At 44.3% G+C, this 19,868-nt stretch overlaps 2 protein-coding genes across 9 annotated transcripts in view; both read right to left on the reverse strand.

Moving 5' to 3' along the window:
* Positions 1-15,947, reverse strand: part of tead3a (TEA domain family member 3 a) — a 32,466-nt gene extending 16,519 nt beyond the window's left edge. For 4 of the 8 annotated variants that reach the window (XM_052057261.1, XM_052057259.1, XM_052057257.1 and 1 more), the window contains exons 1-2: positions 15,742-15,946; positions 1,464-1,703 (exon numbers count right to left, since the gene is read on the reverse strand). In XM_052057261.1, the coding sequence (XP_051913221.1) occupies positions 1,464-1,470 (7 nt within the window). In that variant the 5' untranslated portion in view covers positions 1,471-1,703; positions 15,742-15,946. Of the gene's footprint in view, positions 1-1,463; positions 1,704-15,741 lie in introns of all 8 variants that reach the window. The other 4 variants (XM_052057255.1, XM_052057254.1, XM_052057260.1 and 1 more) reach the window with 2 other exon arrangements.
* kcna2b (potassium voltage-gated channel, shaker-related subfamily, member 2b) overlaps positions 1-19,868 on the reverse strand; it is a 167,271-nt gene that overhangs the window by 9,833 nt on the left and 137,570 nt on the right. The gene's annotated exons all lie outside the window — the stretch shown is intronic.

Genomic DNA, 19,868 nt, shown 5'->3' on the forward strand with positions numbered 1-19,868 from the left:
CACCTTCAATGATCAGACATGTTTTATAATGACAAATATGAAACGGATATGTCAATTAGGGAATAGCAGACAGTGACTTAGTTTTCTCATCAATCTCTTTTGCAAGTTCTTGGCGATCAAATTTCTTCTGTTTTGCTGTGTGCCTCATTGCATTTGACTTGACCAGGGGGCTATGACAAGTTTTACCTCTCACGGAGATGCCCTCCTTGCAGTAGGCCGACATGTAATCGCCAGCAAATTTTCCGACCCAAACACGGAACTCCGGCTTCTCCAGCTACGCCGCTTGAAAATAGCAGTGTCCCGGAATATTTGTAGCGACGCACACTCGAGCGAAGCATGCCTCAGCAGACGAAAGTCCGCTGCTCTCTGCTGTGTGTGCGTCCGCGCGAACATGTACGCAAGCGCACGTTTTTTGGTTTAAACCAAGCAACCAACGTCACAAATTAAATATGCTTTGATCTATGACAACAAAACGCTAGCCTAGCCGAAACAACAGCTAAGCGTAGCTCACGCACACACAGCAGAGAGCAGCGGACTGTCGATTGCTGAGGGGCGCTTCGCTCAAGTGGCGTTGCTATATATTTGTCTGTCACTTGTTGAGATTGATAAAGAGATTTTTCCAGAAAATACGGTAATTGTTTGTCAAGCCGGCAACCAAACCATCCATTCACTGCCCTAGGATGGCGTCAATCTACTGTATTGCTGTTTCCCGGAATGACCCGAGTGATCACCTGATCATCGTCAGAACTAATCGGAGACAGCGGAAAAAGCAGAGTGGGTACCAGGTCCTGCATGTTCCGACAAAACTATGAATTGGAAGGGTGGGGAAAATGATATACACAAATGAAATGAACACCGCAGGTTAATTTTTATGGATTTTAGAAGATTTCCCTGAAAATTATGGACAATTAAGAACATAATTTTACAACTTTTTTTTTTTTTTTTTTTAATGAACTTTAAGGACCCGTACGGTTCGCCTGTGAGAGTTTGCACCGATGTAAAGCCTCAACACTAAAATGTATAGGGTTGTTTGAAAATGAAAAAAAAACTTTACGGTGGGCATTTTCGAAATTCTCAGTCGGTCGCGTTACGGGAAACTATTTTTTCCTCCGCCTAATAGAGTAAAAGCACAGAAGCATGGAGCTGCCAATGTGGAGTACAACTATTTTGACTGGCAAAGCCCTTAAAACGTACTTACGATTATGTTCGAATGTATTTAAATGTACGCAAACATACACGTACGATCAAACATACGAGCATACTCAATGCTACAAACATCGCATTTTCCTAAAGTGCCACCAGTTATTGACTTGAGCATGCATTGTGGAACTAAAATGCCGAACGTAAATCATGCATTGCAGCCACAATAAAATCAAAAATTAAGAATAAATAATGTTCACTTAGGTTTCAACAAATGTAATTTGTAAAGAACGTTGAAACTGGAGTAATTTGCTCTTCCTCACCATACATCTTGCCCTCATCTGAAAGTATAATCTTCCTCCTGCCGCAAGGAGGGTAGATGGCCAGAGCTTCCTGAAAGCTCTGCTCGATGTCAGGACTCCACACCCCTTCAGGATCGCCGTCCAAACCCCGGTCTGCCCCGTCACCAAGTCCATCTCCATCGCCACCGCCCTCCTCCTGCGCCCCATCAGGGCTGCTACGGCAACTCCACTCCGACGCAATGATGACGGCTCCAGCTACACCTTGAAAACACAGGACATTTCAAACATTAGTGTTCATTGAGGTCTCTGATTTTTGCATTCTAATAAACTAATCCACAATTGTATGTGAATAACATTATCAGATAAAATTTGGTTTGTATCTAATGATGCGTCACCACTTTTTCATTGTCATTGGCAAGCGAGTGGTTGACATGTGTGTAAATCAGATATGATTTGTCCAGTGTTAAAAAGTGAGTCATTCACTCAGATAGCTTTTCTTGCCACAGTTGTCTCTGTACATAGCTGTGGACTTTTTTGCGACTGACACACCCCTTTATTCATGTACCGACATGGACAAAGGTAATTACTTGAGGCATGTCAAATTAATGCATAGCACTTGCAGTATTGCATTCTTAAGGCTTCTTTATACTCGCGTGGGCAGCGATTGCGTGGGAAACCACTGCGGCAATGCAGCGCAGATTACCTTTATACTCACGCAACCACACGCGGATGGCGTCACTATGGCTGCTATTAGGGATGTAACGATATCCAAATGTGACGAGATGATATCATGACATGAACCTCATGATACAATAATTATCACAATACTGTGAGAAAGTTGGCAACGTAACAAAAGCTCAAAACAACTTATAAAATCTCACGATTTTGTAACTAAATAAATCGTATGGCCCCACAGTGAGTCGTCACCTTACCGTGGTGGAGGGGTTTGTGTGTCCCAATGATCCTAGAAGCTAAGTTGTCTGGGGCTTTATGCCCCTGGCAGGGTCACCCATGGCAAACAGGTTCTAGGTGAGGGGCCAGACAAAGCACGGCTCAAAGACCCCAATGATGATTGAAATAAATGGATCTAGGTTTCCCTTGCCCGGACGCGGGTCACCGGGGCCCCCCTCTGGAGCCAGGCCTGGAGGTGGGGCTTGTTGGCAGGCGCCTGGTGGCCGGGCCTACACCCATGGGGCCCGGCCGGGCACAGCCCGAAGAGGCAACGTCGGTCCCCCTTCCCATGGGCTCACCACCCATGAGAGGGGCCAAAGGGGTCGGGTGCAATGTGAGCTGGGCGGCAGCCAAAGGCGGGGACCATGGCGGTCCGATCCTCGGCTGCAGAAGCTAGCTCTTGGGACATGGAATGTCACCTCTCTGGCAGGGAAGGAGCCCGAGCTGGTGTGTGAGGCAGAAAATTTCCGACTGGATATAGTCGGACTTGCCTCCACACGCAGCCTGGGTTCTGGTACCAGTTCTCTCGAGAGGGGTTGGACTCTCTTCCACTCTGGAGTTGCTCACGGTGAGAGGCGCAGAGCAGGTGTGGGCATACCCATTGCCCCCCGGCTCAGTGCCTGTACATTGGGGTTCACACCGGTAGACGAGAGGGTTGCCTCCCTCCGCCTTCGGGTGGGTGGATGGGTCCTGACTGTTGTTTGTGCATATGCACCAAACAGCAGCTCAGCATACCCACCCTTTTTGGAGTCCTTGGAGGGTGTGCTGGAGAGTACTCCTGCTGGGGACTCCCTTGTTCTGCTGGGGGACTTCAATGCTCACGTGGGCAATGACAGTGATACCTGGAGGGGCGTGATTGGGAGGAACGGCACCCCCGATCAGAACCCGAGTGGTGTTTTGTTATTGTCCATAACGAACACCTTGTTCAAACATAAGGGTGTCCATCTGTGCACTTGGCACCAGGACACCCTAGGCCGCAGTTCGATGATCGACTTTGTAGTTGTATCATCGGATTTGCGGCTGCATGTTCTGGACACTCGGGTGAAGAGAGGGGCGGAGCTGTGAACTGATCACCACCTGGTGGTGAGTAGGCTCCGATGGTGGGGGAAGATGCCGGTCCGTCCTGGCAGACCCAAACACACTGTGTACAGAGTACTTCGAAGACCTCCTCAACTCCACCAACACGTCTTCCTTGGAGGAAGCAGAGCCCGGGGACTCTGAGGTGGGCTCTCCTATCTCTGTGGTTGAAGTCACCGATGTGGTTAAAAAGCTCCTCGGTGGCAAGGCCCCAGGGGTGGATGAGATCCGCCCGGAGTTCCTCAAGGCTCTGGATGTTGTGGGGCTGTCCTGGTTGACACGCCTCTGCAACATCGCGTGGTCAACAGGGAGAGTGCCTCTGGATTGGCAGACCGGGGTGGTAGTCCCTCTTTTTAAAAGGGGGGACCGGAGGGTGTGTTCCAACTACAGAGGGATCAGACTCCTCAGCCTCCCTGGTAAGGTCTATTCAGGGGTGCTGGAGAGGAGGGTCCGTCAGGAAGTCGAGCCTCAGATTGAGGAGGAGCAGTGTGGTTTTCGTCCCGGCCGTGGAACAGTGGACCAGCTCTACACCCTTAGCAGGGTCCTTGAGGGTATGTGGGAATTCGCCCGACCAGTCTACATGTGTTTTGTGGACTTGGAGAAGACGTTTGACCGTGTCCCTTGGGGAGTTCTGTGGGGGGTGCTTCGTGGGTATGGGGTACCGAACCCCCTGAAACGGGCTGTTCGGTCACTATACCACCGATGTCAGAGTTTGGTTCGCATTGCCGGCAGTAAGTCGGAATCGTTTCCAGTGGGGGTAGGACTCCGCCGAGGCTGCCCTTTGTCGCCGATTCTGTTCATAACCTTTATGGACAGAATTTCTAGGCGCAGCCGAAGCGTTGAGGGGGTCCGTTTTGGGGGCCTCAGTATTGCATCCCTGCTTTTTGCAGATGATGTGGTGCTGTTGGCTCCTTCAAACGGGGCTCTCCAACTCTCACTGGAGCGTTTCGCAGCCGAGTGTGAAGCGGTTGGGATGAAAATCAGCACCTCCAAATCTGAAACCATGGTCCTCAGTCGGAAAAGGGTGGAGTGCCCCCTGCGGGTCGGGGAGGAGATCTTACCCCAAGTGGAGGAGTTCAAGTATCTTGGGGTCTTGTTCACGAGTGGGGGTAGGAGGGAGCGGGAGATCGACAGGCGGATCGGTGCAGCGTCTGCTGTGATGCGGACGTTGTATCGGTCTGTCGTGGTGAAGAAGGAGCTGAGCCAAAGGGCGAAGCTCTCAATTTACCGGTCGATCTACGTCCCAACCCTCACCTATGGTCACGAGCTATGGGTCGTGACCGAAAGAACGAGATCCCGGATACAAGCGGCTGAAATGAGTTTTCTCCGCAGGGTGTCCGGGCTCTCCCTTAGAGATAAGGTGAGAAGCTCAGTCATCCGGGAGGGGCTCAGAGTCGAGCCGCTTCTCCTCCACATCGAGAGGAGCCAGATGAGGTGGCTTGGGCATCTGATTCGGATGCCTCCTGAGCGCCTCCCCGGTGGGGTGTTCCGGTCATGTCCCACCGGGAGGAGACCCCGAGGAAGACCCAGGACACGCTGGAGAGACTATGTCACCCAGCTTGCCTGGGAACGACTCGGGATCCCCCGGGGAGAGCTGGAAGAAGTAGCTAGGGAGAGGGAAGTCTGGGCTTCCCTGCTAAAGCTGTTGCCCCCGCGACCCGGCCCCGGATAAGCGGTAGATGATGGATGGATGGATAAATCGTATGGGGGACGGGGGGGGACGGGGGTGATCACTACTATGTTTTTGTACATAACAGCAGTGACAGAGAAATAGGATTTGCCAGGCATTTCATTGTCAAGTGCTCCTACTGGCTCAACGGCGCAAAGTATCATGGGTCTATATACACGTTGTAGTTCACAACGCTGTATTCGGCTGATAACATTTAATCTTGAGGCACGCACACAATGTGAATTGAGTCAATTTGTGGAGGAACTTGAATGTGTTAAATTCCCCTCCAACTGGCAATTAGCATGGGTCAATACATACCTAATTCAAAGTAAACTGCACTAATAAACTAGCCATCATGGGGTGCTGGAACTGCACAAATGTAAAATAACCTGGCTTATTTAAAAGATGTGGCACTTTAAATATCGTGACATTACAAGGACGACATTGTGGTAATTTTGCCGTGATCGTTACATCCCTAGCTGGTATTGGTTTGGACCGCAAAGGGTATGGGCTAGACCAGGGGTCCCCAAACTTTTTCCTGTGAGGGCCACATAACTTTTCCCTTCTCTGATGGGGGGGCCGGTGTCAGTTTGTAACAGCTTTAAAAAATTTATTGTTTTCCCAGAAAGCCACACGTAACCAAATAACCCTTTCCAGGTTCTTTACAGAAAAAAAAGTCAGGAAACAAATCACACTATTAATGAAATAAATAACTAAATAACCCTCTCTGTATTCTTCACAGAAAAAACAGGAAATAAATAACTAAAAAACTCTCTCTCTTTATAGCACCTTGAAATTCACAAAAAAACAAAAAAAAAAGAGTTCTGCCATCTACGAGAACGCCACCTATCTTGTCTTGTTTATGTCTGCTACCGTCCTGTTCACGTGTTCTACTAATGGATCCGAGACACAACTAAAACACTGAAACATTCTATGGTGTGTAAATAACTTTGTGACCTTGATTTCAACCCTATTTGCGTCATGGGTCATTTTGCCCCGAAGACCACCTTTGTACTTTTTTTGGTACAGCTTCCATGGAAATGTGAATAAAAACATTTCAATTTTTCTGCAGTTGGGGGCAATCTAAGAAAAGTCATAAAATTTCAAGTTAAAAAGTTATCATTGAGGGGTTTTTTTGGGCCGTTTTTAAAACAGTGACGGGTCATTTTGACCCGAGGACAACAGGAGGGTTAGAGGGCTGGGTCAAATGTGCCCGCGGGCTGGATACGGGCCGTAGTTTGGGGACCTCTGGGCTAGACGATTAAGTCCCAAGACTTGTGAAAAGAACAGTATGATAAAGATGGTATCAAAGGTGTGGATGTAGCAGAATGAAAATGCAAGAGGCTTGAATTCCACATGATACAAGATCACTTGACAAAGAATAGTGTTCAACGCGCATGGATGAATGGACACAACGCAATGATGATAGTTTTCAGTAGTTCAGTTTGAACAGTTGAAATAAATCAGGAATTGCTTAAATAATCATGATGCCAATCTCAATGAAAGTAAATATGCTTATTATTTTTTACCCTCGTCATCCAGCTCGACCATGGGATGTAGTTTCCTTTGCATTTTAAGGCAAATTTTGGTCGCCGCTTTTACTTTGCGGAACAAGGACTACAGCGACAATGCAGAATGAGCCTGCTGGAACAAAGACGACGATGTGAGGCATTTAATTCTATAGCAGGAATTGATCAACGCGGCGGAGGCATAAGCAGTATATGTGTGTGTATGCTTCTTGACCCGGGTGCATACCAGCTATACCGTTGCCAAGTCAACTTTGGACCCAACCCAATTCAGATGCCATAATCGTGATCAATTCACTCATAACACTCCTCAGAGCACAAGATAATTGAAAAAAATGAATTATTTAGTGTTTATCCTTAGTCAAGAAGGCTCAAAACCATGAGAGAGCCCTTTCAATTATTTTTAAATGCTGGTACACACTCTCTGCCATATTTTACCAAGATGCCAGGAAAGGATCACACATAGAGGTTTTACTGCTTTATTGGTTGCAGTTATATGGTGATAATCAGAGTTTTTTCTGCAATAAGTGGTGACATGGTATCAAAATCAGCTTTAATGTCAAGTTTGATTAGTCTGTTTCCTTAACGAACAGCCCTGGTTACGAGCTAAAATCGACTTCTTGTTAACTTAAAAAAATAACAAATAAAAGAAGCCTGATCCCTTGTCTGCACAGACCACATGAGGAAATTACACATTCTTGTGTTATTGTTGAGGATGCTCCAAGTCTGCTGAAAGACACGAACAGACATCTGCAACAGAACCCCGGCTGGTGTGTAATGTTTTCCAGAGAGGGGCTAGCATGCTTCACGCCACAGTCGAGTCAGAGAGGATCAGTGTGGTCGCGCAGCTTCCCCTGCTGCGGCGTATGCTAGTTGGGCACTCTCGGCACAGGGCTTTCCTATTTTCAATCACTGGTGACAGGACTGTGCTGTTGCCATGGAAATCAACCAGACCCAGAGTGACATGGTTCAGAGAGAATAAAGTCTTAAAGAACATTGTGATATACAGGGGGAGGGATACATGAGAGACAGACTTAAAAGTTGTTGTGTAACAAGTCTTTGAGTGGAAGATGCTGTTTTTTTCCCGGGTTTGTTTGTGCTGCTGATGAGATTGGCAGTTCTGTTGCTGCAGTCATTGAATCAGATTAGCCAAATGATTTGTTCACTGCATCGTTCAGTGCACTGAGGTTCACATTCACTAATTGAGGGATTGCAAGTTCAAATATCATAGTATTGCAGAAACCCTTTGAGTACATGCATCAACTGCATGACGAGCATGAGTCCAGCGCATTAACTGAACATGCGACATTGATAACAAGACAGTATTAGTTTTAGCAATACTTATAGTGAAAGTACTCGGGTCCGAGTGTGTGTATGTATGTGTATTCACACACACACACACACACACACACACACACACACACACACACACACACACACACACACACACACATATATATATATTCATTCATCTTCCGAACGGTTTTATCCTCACCAGGGTCGTGTGTGTATATATACACATATACATACATACACATGTATATATACATATACACACACACACATATATATACTGTATATATATTAGAGCTGTCAAACGATTAAAATATTTAATCTAATTAAAAATGCAATTGTCATAATTAACTCAAATGAACAAAAAAAAATCGTGATTACTCACATATTTTTTATCGTTTCTGAATTTCCTTTTACATTTTTTGTCCTATTTTTCCCCATTTTAATGCTCTCATCAACTTGGAATCATGAATCAGTTTTCTATGTGCCAAATGCAAATATCTACTGAAATAATTTCAATTTTACATGAACATTTTTCACTTGGAGCAGTTGTTCACACATAATCTCTCACACAATATTACTGTCCATCAACAACAGTAAAAAAAAATATTTTGTCACACAACAGCTGCTTTAACAGCTTTTTTAATGAAATCAAAACAGAGCAATATAACATTAGAAAGTGCACATCTAAGGTAAACTAGTACTCAGCCTACAGTGGATTTAAACCATGGTTGCATACTTCGTTTTTCTCAAGTTTGCTTTGAACACAGAAGTCTGTTTCTGTATGTTTGTTGGAGAATAACGAGACCCCGGACACCAGTGTTCGTTATGTGCCGCTGTATTCAAAACTGCCGGCCGTACAAACAAGCGCAAGCATTCCCCCGTGCTGCTGGGGCAAACCATTCTGAAAGAGGGGGGTTTCACTCCCCCTAACAAAGTCAGGCTATGTTGATTATGTTGGTACTTCTTGCGCGGAAGTCTCTCTACGGTTTTTGTGTCTACCTCATTTCGGATGACTACACTTGGTTCGATGACAACACTGGAGACGTTTTATTTTCGCTAGGTCGCTACCTCGCGGGACCTCGCTAGGTCCCTACCTTCGTTGTCATGTCACCGCCTCTGCGCACCGTCACTGTGAGACGAACACAGAGAAGCTCCACACGCTCTATTTATATGGACACGGAACGCTGTAACCTTCCACACAAAATAGTTCCAAATAAGTAACAAGTGGTATACATCGTATACCTGCATGATACACAGAGAGAGAAGAACAGGTAACTTTGATCTCGTCAGTGGAGCAATCTGGCAACTTTTTAAAGGTAAACTTTCCATTCATAAACTTTTTTTTCTCCGTTTTCGGTGTCTCGCGCTGCCATGGCTGGCAAAACAGACATGGGCGTGGACTTCAGCAGCGCGCTTGTTGTTTTGTTCTGGTGTATTTATAGTGCAACGTAACATCCGCTTGTGACGTGTGCCGCGTTAATCTCGCGAGAAAAAAATTAATCCCGTGAAAATTCATTTAAATTAATGCCAATAAAAACGCGCTAAACTGACAGCTCTAATTATATATATATATATATATATATATATATAAGCGGCTGGATACCTCAGTTGGTAAGGCATTGGATTGCCATACGGGAGACCGTGGTTCGAATCCCGCTTGGGGCAAAAAATGAGCGCATAACACCATCCAGTGTGGGTCCTTGGGCAAGATCCTTCACGCTAATGGAAAGATGTGAGTCAATTGACGGAGGCCCAGAGAGGTGTGATGAAAAGGCCCATACCCGAGAGGTACATCCAGATGACCATACCTGAAGCACTCGAAACCGCCAAACAAAGGCTCCAAGCCTTGTCCAGCCGCCTAAAGCGGTACACGAAAGAAATTGAGGCCAGACGAATAAACAGGCTGTTCGCAACACATCCTGCGAAAGTGTATGCTCAGTGGCAGGGTCCTAACAACAGAGCTGACCCGCCAAGACTGGAAACTGAAAGGTACTGGAAAGTCATATGGGAGAAGGAGGTTACACATAACAGCAGTGCACAATGGCTGGTGACCCTGAGAGAGGAGCACAGCAACCTCCCTGAACAGAACCCAGTTACCATAACAGTGGCAGACATACAAGAAAGAGTCTCAGATATGAAGAAGTGGACAGCACCAGGCCCGGACATGGTCCACACCTACTGGCTAAAGAAACTTACAGCACTCCATGAGCGCCGAGCAGCACAAATGAACCAGCTGCTGAGTGATGAGACTCACCCAGGATGGCTAACCGAAGGGCGAACAATCCTGATCATGAAGGATCCCTCAAAGGGTGCAGTCCCATCCAAGTATCGGCCAATAACCTGTCTCTCCACAACATGGAAGCTCATGTCAGGCATCATTGCGGCTAAGATAACTGGACACATGGATCACTACATGAGCAAAGCACAGAAGGGCATTGGTAGAGATACCAGAGGAGCCAAACATCAGCTCCTGGTTGACAGAACAGTCGCACAAGACTGCAGGTCCCGACATACCAACCTGTGCACAGCCTGGATCGATTACAAGAAAGCCTATGACTCGATCCCACATACATGGATCACTGAATGCTTGGAGTTGTCAAAAATGAGGATGTGGAAAACCACACTTGAAGCCAATGGCAAGCCACTTACCCAAGTGTCCATCAAATGTGGCATATACCAAGGTGATGCACTCTCCCCACTGCTGTTCTGCATAGGACTGAACCCCCTAAGCCAAATAATCACCAAGACAGGCTATGTATACCGCCTCAGAAATGGAGCTACGATCAGTCACCTCCTCTACATGGATGACATAAAGCTGTATGCTAAGAGCGAAAGGGACATAGATTCACTGATCCACACAACAAGGATCTACAGCAGCGACATCGGGATGTCATTCGGGCTTGAGAAATGTAGTCGGATGGTGACTAAGAGAGGAAAGGTAGTCCGCACTGAAGGGGTCTCACTCCCTGAAGGAACAATAGCAGGACAGCTATAGACATAATAGACATTGAGGACAGCTACAAGTACCTCGGTAAACCACAAGCCAATGGCAACCTCGAACTGGCAACAAGGAAAGCGGCTACGGCCAAATACCTCCAGCGAGTGAGGCAAGTCCTAAGAAGCCAGCTCAATGGCAAGAATAAGACCCGGGCAATAAACAGCTATGCCCTGCCAGTGAACAGATACCCTGCAGGAATAATAAGGTGGCCAAAGGAAGAGATTCAGACCACGGACGTTGAGACCCAAAAGCTCCTAACCATGCATGGAGGGTTCCATTCCAAATCCAGCACCCTGAGACTGTACGCAAGCCGAAAGGAAGGAGGCCGGGACTAGTGAGTGTAAGAGCCACTGTCCAGGATGAAACATCCAAGCTCCATGAATACATCAAGGAGAAGGCTCCAACATATGACGTACTCAAGAGAATATCTCAGTAGAACAGGAGAACAGAAGATGAGGCGCTGGAAGAGGGACCATCATGGGAGGACAAGCCCCTACACGGGATGTACCACCGGACCATAACTGAAGTGGCCGATCTCAAGAAGTCCTATCAGTGGCTAGAGAGGGCTGGCCTGAAGGACAGCACAGAGGCACTCATCCTGGCTGCTCAGGAGCAGGCCCTGAGCACCAGAGCAATTGAGGCCCAGATATACCACACCAGACAAGACCCAAGGTATAGGTTGTGCAAAGAGGCACCTGAGACGATCCAACACATAACTGCAGGGTGTAAGATGCTGGCAGGGAAAGCCTACATGAAACGCCATAACCAGGTGGCTGGCATAGTCTACCGAGACATCTGTGCGAAGGTCAAAATGGGAAACACCTCCGAAGGTGGTGGAGAATGACAGAGCAAAGATCCTGTGGGACTTCCAGATCCAGACTGACAAGATGGTAATGGCGAACCAACCAGATATCATGATCATAGATAAAGGTCAGAGGAAAGCCGTTGTAGTGGATGTAGCAGTCCCAAGTGATGGAAACATCAGTAAGAAGGAACATGAGAAACTCGAGAAATACCAAGGGCTCAGAGAGGAGCTGGAGAGAGCCTGGAAGGTAAAGGCGACAGCCGTGCCTGTGGTGGTCGGAGCACTCGGGGCAGTGACCCCCAAACTAGATGAGTGGTTGCAACAGATCCTGGGAACAACATCGGACATCTCAGTCCAAAAATGTGCAGTGCTGGGAACAGCAAGGATACTGTGCAGAACCCTCAAGCTTCCTGGCCTCTGGTAGAGGACCCGAGCTGAATGAGGGATGGACACCACCCGAGGGGTGAGACGAGGATTTTTAAAATATATATATACATATATAGCTGTCTAACGATTAAAATATTTAATCGAATTAAAAATGCTACTGTCATAATTAACTCGAATTATCTAATAATTAATCGTGATTACTCACTGATTTTTTATCGTTTCTGAATTTCCTTTTATATTTTTTGTCCTGTTTTTCCCCATTTTAATGCTCTTATCAACATGGAATCATGACTCTGTTTTCTATGTGCAAAATGCAAATATTTACTGAAATAACAATTTCGATTTTCAATTTTACATGAACATTTTTCACTTGGAGCAGTTATTCACACATAATCTCTCACACAATATTACTGTCCAGCAACAACAGTGAAAAAAATATTTTGTCACACAACAGCTGCTTTAACAGCTCTTTTTATGGAATCAAAACAGAGCAATATAACATTATAAATGGCACATCTAAGGTAAACTAGAATTCCACCTATAGTGGATTTAAGCCATGGTTGCATACTTCGTTTTTCTCAAGTTTGCTTAGAAGACAGCAGTCAGGCTATGTTGATTCCATTGGTCCTTCTTGCGCGGAAGTCTCTGTACGGTTTTGTGTAGACATCATTTCGGATGACTACACTTGGTTCGATGACAACACTGGAGACGTTTTATTTTCGCTAGGTCGCTACCACTGCAGGTCACTGTCAGACGAACACAGAGAAGCTCCACCCGCTCTATTTATATGGACACGCTACACTGAAACCTTCCACACAAAATAGTTCCAAACAAGTAACAATCGCGTCAGTGGCATACATTGTATACCTGTATGATACAGGTAACTTTGGTCTTGTCATTGGAGCAATCTGGCAACTTTTGAAAAGTAAACTTTCCATTCATAAACTCTTTAAGTATCCGTTTTCGCCGTCTCGCGCTGCCCTGGCTGGCAAAACAGACATGGGCGTGGACTTCTGCAGCGCGCTTGTTGTTTTGTTTCTGGTGTATTTATAGAGCAACGTGACATCCGCTTGTGACGTGTGCTGCGTTAATCTCGCGAGAAAAAAATCAATCCCATTAAAATTCATTTAAATTAATGCCAATAAGAATGTGCGAAACTGACAGCTCTAACATATGCACATACATATACACAGAGAGAGAGGGAGAGAGATCTTTGCCACATTAAGTTGGTGTCAAATATTACTGCGGCATGTCACATGGCGATTGATACGCTGCCTCAGATCACTTCACTCACGCCATGTGAACAAAACAACACGTTTATTCAGCCTTTTTGACTTTTGCAGTCAGTGTTCGTAGGAAACGCATTACAAAACCAGTGGCTTACAAGTAATGCAACAAAATTACACGAAACTATGGTGGGCTTTTTTTTGTTTCATTTTGCCATGTGCTTTCAGCATTAAAATCCCCATGCCTTGGGGCAAAACAAATGACCACAAATATCCTACCTTTGTCATCCTAACATACCGGTGTTACACACGATTGACGCTCTGTCTTTTTAAAAAAGTGGTGCAGGACAACAATGCATGGGGAGCCACAGAACGCAATACATGCTCATGCAGTTCAAGTCGCACAGTGTCCGTATATTAAATGGGGTTTATATGCATCGCACAGTGTGGGGCAGTTCTTACCGTTTTTCAGAAAATGCATAAAAACCATGAACATGTGAGTTCGTTTTGAATGAATGACTGGAGTCTGTTCCACAGAAAAAAAGTGTGTGATTGCCTATGGATGCTGCAAGATGGCATCTAAGGACTACTTTTGCCTAGATGCTCTTACCTGAACATTAAAAAAAATGCAGCCAAAAAACGTGAAAAGTAAATATGACTATACAGCAGAAATATCAATAAATTGATGCATCACAACATTTCCCAGGTCAATTTATGATTGATTCAGCGCATTCTCTGTATCGATAAACCTCCTGTGAACTTGTGATCACAAATTTGGCTGTTACAAATAAATTAACCTGACCGCCTATGATATTTACAGATAAAATGCAGGCTTTGCTGCATATCTAATCAAGCACTTTCTCAACCAGTAGTCAGCCAACCACCGGAATAGCAAATGCATAAATAACGCATCATTAAGCTGCTTTAAAAAAAGCAGTGAGAAAATAAAAAAAAGGGAGCTACTCGTATTTACTCAGTTAGCCCTGGGAAAAAATGAAATGCTACAGATGAACGTTTTCATTATCACTTATTGTAATATGACAATCGATTTCAAAGGTTCATTTTACACTTGAAACTTCACATATTGTTGATTAAAAGTGGTGCAGTAAATATCGAGATGTTATTTTAAGATTTGTATTCCACATGCACAAACAAGTTGTCCAAATTATTTACAGCTGTTTTGTACCCCCAAAATGTGGTAACAACACATTTACACTTCTATCTTACTGAACCAATATAAAAGCAAAGCAGCTAAAGATCAAACCACAGCCTTATAATCTAATTGTGAGATTCTTAATGCCCAGATTTAAATAAATCTCATAGATTATGGAGGTGGACCTAAAATTGGGACTCGTGTATTCTTAGAGGTTAAAAAAAAGTGCAAAAGACAAGAGGAGTGTGTTTTGACCTAGAAAGAGCATGAATGGTGCAAATACTTTGCACCATTGGGCATTGGGCGCTAAGTAAAATGTACATTTGATGCTTCTTGTAATGTCGGGATACTATATAGAGTAGTTCCCTGTAGCCAAAAGGTCAGGTGTTGAGTGCAGTGGGGATCCAGGCTAGCGGCCACCGAGCTAAATAAAGCACTGAGCTCAGCAAACGCTGGCAAGACCCACGCAAACCAACTCCTGTGACAACAAGCTTCTTGCTTGAATGAGAACACCCCAGTACTTACTGTATTAAGGATTCATGGATTTGCTTTGCATGTGCTTTTTACGAGCATCCACAGGCACTTTTGGAGTTGCACAACAGGCGGCTAAACTAGGCAGTGAGCACAGAGCAAATTAATCAAGTCTGAAAGCAACTTTTACGGAAGGGTGAAAACTTCTTTTGCAAAGTAGACTCACATTTACTAGCGCAACCCCCCCCCCGTCCCCCCCCCAAAAAAACTAAACCCCATACAAAACGCACATTTAATTGCTTTAAGTTGGTTTAGAAAAGGCGGGTAGAAGGCTCAAAAGAGCTAAACAAAAAAGAAGAGTAATCACAGAAACGTAACAAGGTGTCGGGAATTATTTTTGACGGCTTTAAATGAATTGAATAAATCAAAACAGCCGACGGCTAACGCGCGGGCATGCTAGGCGGTTAGCTCGTGTGCTAATAATATCGCAAGCAAGTCAAGCAAAGTTGGGAGACGCTTGGGAGGGGGACTCGTTGGGGTGACGGGAGAACACCAAGCAAGCCCTCCAAAACACACGCACACCAAGCTGTGAATCATCAAAACACCGGCGAGAACGGTGCCAAATATGCCAAGTATCCCAAAACTTCGCAAGAGCCCTTCGACCGACGCGCGATGCGCCCTGAAAGTTGCAGCGTACAACAAAGACAAAGAAAGTTTGCTGGGCACAAGTACTCACTCACCTTGTGACGGCTTAGCTGCTCTGCCGCCGCTGGGCTGGCCCGCGATTGCGCCTTCCAAAGAGAACCCACTCGCCAAGAACAAGATGCAAAATTACGAATTTGACAGCAAAGGTGATAATGGTGAGCAGGAGTTTGCAGTGAAATGAGAGCGCGTTCGTGCACGTACTAACAGAGGCGTGGCGTCGCCGACACGCGCAAACGCAAAAGTTTGCCTGGCCCCAGCACTGCAAACTCCTCCCAAACGTCACACAATCCTTGCGCACACTTCGCTTTTTTTCCTCACACGAGAATGTACTACAATTCCATGCCTCGAATTTCTCGAAATGAAACACATGTTTTTCTTGCTATAATCTACGGAAACGCATTGCTGCCACACCAGAAAAAAACATGAAGCTTAACATAAATACGTGTTATTCATCATGTAAAACTTTGAAAATGATCATGTAAAACGTTATAATTCTTGTGTATAAATGTGAAAAATATCAGAGAAAAACGTGAAATTAAGATTGGATTGGATAAACTTTATTGTCAAATGTACACATGTATAACATGTGTAAAATACAGCACAGATGAAATTTCTTGCAATGATGCAAAAAGATGAACATCTTAACGTAAAACCATGATACTTATAATGTAAAAATGTGAAAATTATGACGTAAAAACGTGAAACCTATCATGTAAAAACATGGAAAGTACAAAATGTGACGGAGTTGGCGTCACAACTTCGGTCCCATCCACACCAGGATGCAAAGTCAAAGGCTTCTGAATGCAATATGGCACTAAACCTAGAGTTGTGGAGCTTTTAATGAAATTGCGGCCTACCAGAAGATTTCCTCATACGCATGGAACAAAAACATGTAAGTATATTTTTACATTGCCCGTTATTGACACGTTTTTACGTGATAAGTATTACATTTTTACATAAGTGTCATGTATTTACATGATAAATTTTGTGTTTTTTTCCCCAGTGTAGCAACAATACGCTTCCGTGATAATCAATGAGTTTATTTGAGGAGCATCATCCTAATTATGAATCGCAGTTTCTTCGCAGGTTAATCCCAGAGAGACCAGAAGCAAGGGTTTTATCAAACAAGAAACACACGACAATATATTGATGGAACAATTGTTTTTTGTTTTTGATATAAGCAATGAGTTTCATGATTGAAATATAATTAATCATTCTTACTGTTAAAGGTGAGATCTACTGGAATCTAATTTTGAAAACATTTGTTTTACGCAGACCTCAGAAGTCAAAATCTGAACTCAGCACTCTATATTGTGAAAACAGACAAATAACATGACTGATACTAAAAATATGAACGTACTGTCATTCATTTTCAGTTTCAAGCTTTGGTCCTGACAGTTGTGTAGTGTGCGCACCCACGCCCACAACCACCCACACACACACAAACACGCAGCGGCCGAATGGTAAGCACATCTGCCCCACTGACTTTCCTATGTGGAGTTTGTATGCTCTCCTCGTGCTGGGTGGGTTTTCTCCAGGTATCCCGGTTTCATGGATGGTAGATTAATTGGCATGTAATTTTTGACAATTTTTATCCTGTTGCTGGTCCCTCTCCTCTCTGGAATGACCTCCCACTGAACATTCGGCAAGCCTCCCCGCTGCCCATCTTCGAATCCCTCCTCAAAACTCACTTGTATTCTTTGGCATTCGACTCAGCATGACTTAGATTTGTTCTTGGTTTTACTGTTCGGTGCTTTCTACCGTCTTTGTTACAGATTAGTTTTACTGTTTATTGTATATGTTAAATTGCTCCATGTACAGCACTTTGCATGCAGCGATGGCTGCTCTATAAATACAATTAAATTGAATTTAATTCTATAGAAACGCGGGAGTGGTGCCCGAGCCTATCCCATCAAACTTCAGGTGAAAGGGCACACAGAGAGACGAACAACCACCCGCACCCATATCCACCCCACCATTAAGCAGGAACCGATCCAACATTGTCCGCACTACAAGTCAGGCAAGTGTGGTAGGTTAATGGGATGCTAAAAATTGCCACAAAGTGTGACTATGAGTGTGAATGGTTGTTTGTCTATGTGTGCCCTGCAAATAGCTGACAACGGCTGTCCATTGCCCAAAAACAGCTGTTATAGGTTCCAGCATGCCCATGAAACCACATAAGGATAAGCACTTTGGATAATAGCACCTTTATATACAGTATACATACATCAAATTACTATGTGAATGTCATACAAGTGTAGTTCAGTCACATTTATAGTAACACTCATTCAATCTGTTACGATGAAGCACAAAATGAGAATTTTTGTCTCGCAAACTATGATGGTACCACCGCACAATGGTTCACTTCTATTACGAAATGTCTTTCCATACTTATTTGTCATGTTCTTGTTGATGATTATAATCGTGCAGCGTGTACTACCAGAGACAAATTCCTTGTGTCATCTACATACTTGGCCAATAAAGATGATTCTGATATGAAACCGCTTATTTCAAGCCATACGTTCACCTAGAAATATCCTTTATTAGTAATCACATTGACAAGGTGTTAGACTGTTAAAAAAAACTATAAAACAAACTGAAATGCCATAATATTTTCACGACCCCCACCCAGTACATGTTTTTTTTTTTAACCAATTTGACATAACCAATCATCTATTTTCTGTTTTTGGTTATGTGACATGAGTCTGTAATGTAATTTTCAGTCGCTGTGCATGGCAAAATGGCTGCCCCCTGAGATGGCTAAAAATGGGGGGATTTTGCTGCTTAATTCATAACCCATGAGTGCAGCAGTTTTTTAAAAAAATAACCAGAAAACATAAACAATATATATTTGCTTGCTTGAATGATTTTTGTGTGTTTAATAAACAAAATTCTACTAATTTCAAAGCGGCTCTCGCATCCTTCCGTTTTTCTGTATGTGGCCATCAAATTAAATAGTTTCGGCACCACTCGTGTAGTGCTACAGTCACTTGACTACAGTGCACGCAGTGTAGGTTCCGTTCCCACACAGTGAGTGTGAATGGCGGTCATCTCTTTATGTGCAACTGACTGACAACTAGTCCAGGGTCTAGTTCGCTTTTCAGCCCAAGTTATCTGTGAAGGGTTTCGGCTCCCACCGAACCTGAACAGAATAGTTTTTTGCATTTGTAGACATTGGATGGATGGATAATATAAGGATAAAACCTTATAGTAATAACATAATTGAATGATTATACAGAGATGAAAGTGGACTTTCCTGAAAATTAAAGGCAGCAGACATTCAAATAAATATTTGATTCGAGATGATCACATCGGCATTACATTTGAAGAAAAACAGTGACATATGTCATGAAGTCATGAAGGCACAGCACAATCTAAAACTGCACAGGACAATGAAACAAAAGAGCATGCGTCAGCCAAGTTTAATGATTTACATCACATACCCTGTGGGTGCAAGGTGTGGCTAATGAGGAAAAGTGCACGCCTCCACAACAGGCATCCGACAGGGAGTGGATCATAAACAGAAGTGGATCAGCCTGTTGCCTGTCAAGTTCACATTGAGACATCAAATGTTCAACCTTATTCTTATTTGCAGTAAGACCCATGAAGCAGATTAAAGCCTGACATCTGATCTGGCGTCTCATTGGTTCTGCTGGGGTCAGAGTTCCACTTTAGGCCTACTTTCCCTCACTGAAATCAGATCAGCACAAGCAGAATAGTTTAGTCGCGCTGCAGGCTAAGACTTAGTTTATAAGTTTACCAGATGGAATTATTTTAGGATAAGGATAGAAAGGGGAAAAAACGGCGACAGGAGAACAGGAGTGTGGAAGAAAGGCCAGTTGAGAGAAGAGATCAAGCAGTTGACGTCCTCTACAGTTCTTTAGCTTACATACAACCACAGGAGGGCAGTACTGTCCAGGTCATTGGTAAACAAAAGTTACAGCAGACGGTTCGAAATAATTTTCACCGTGGTTTAGTTTTAGTTTTAAGTGGCCTCGGACTGAAGTCACATATACTGTAAGTTTAATGGAAGTAAAAGAGAAAAAATACAACTCTTTAATTTTATGATGACCATGTCAAAATTACATGATGAATGTTTTCGCTTCCATGTGAGGTCTAAAGGCATGAGTGGAGATCAGGTTTTTACAGTAGTTCAACCTCC

Source organism: Hippocampus zosterae, chromosome 2, assembly GCF_025434085.1.
Source record: "Hippocampus zosterae strain Florida chromosome 2, ASM2543408v3, whole genome shotgun sequence".
Classification (NCBI taxonomy): domain Eukaryota; kingdom Metazoa; phylum Chordata; class Actinopteri; order Syngnathiformes; family Syngnathidae; genus Hippocampus; species Hippocampus zosterae.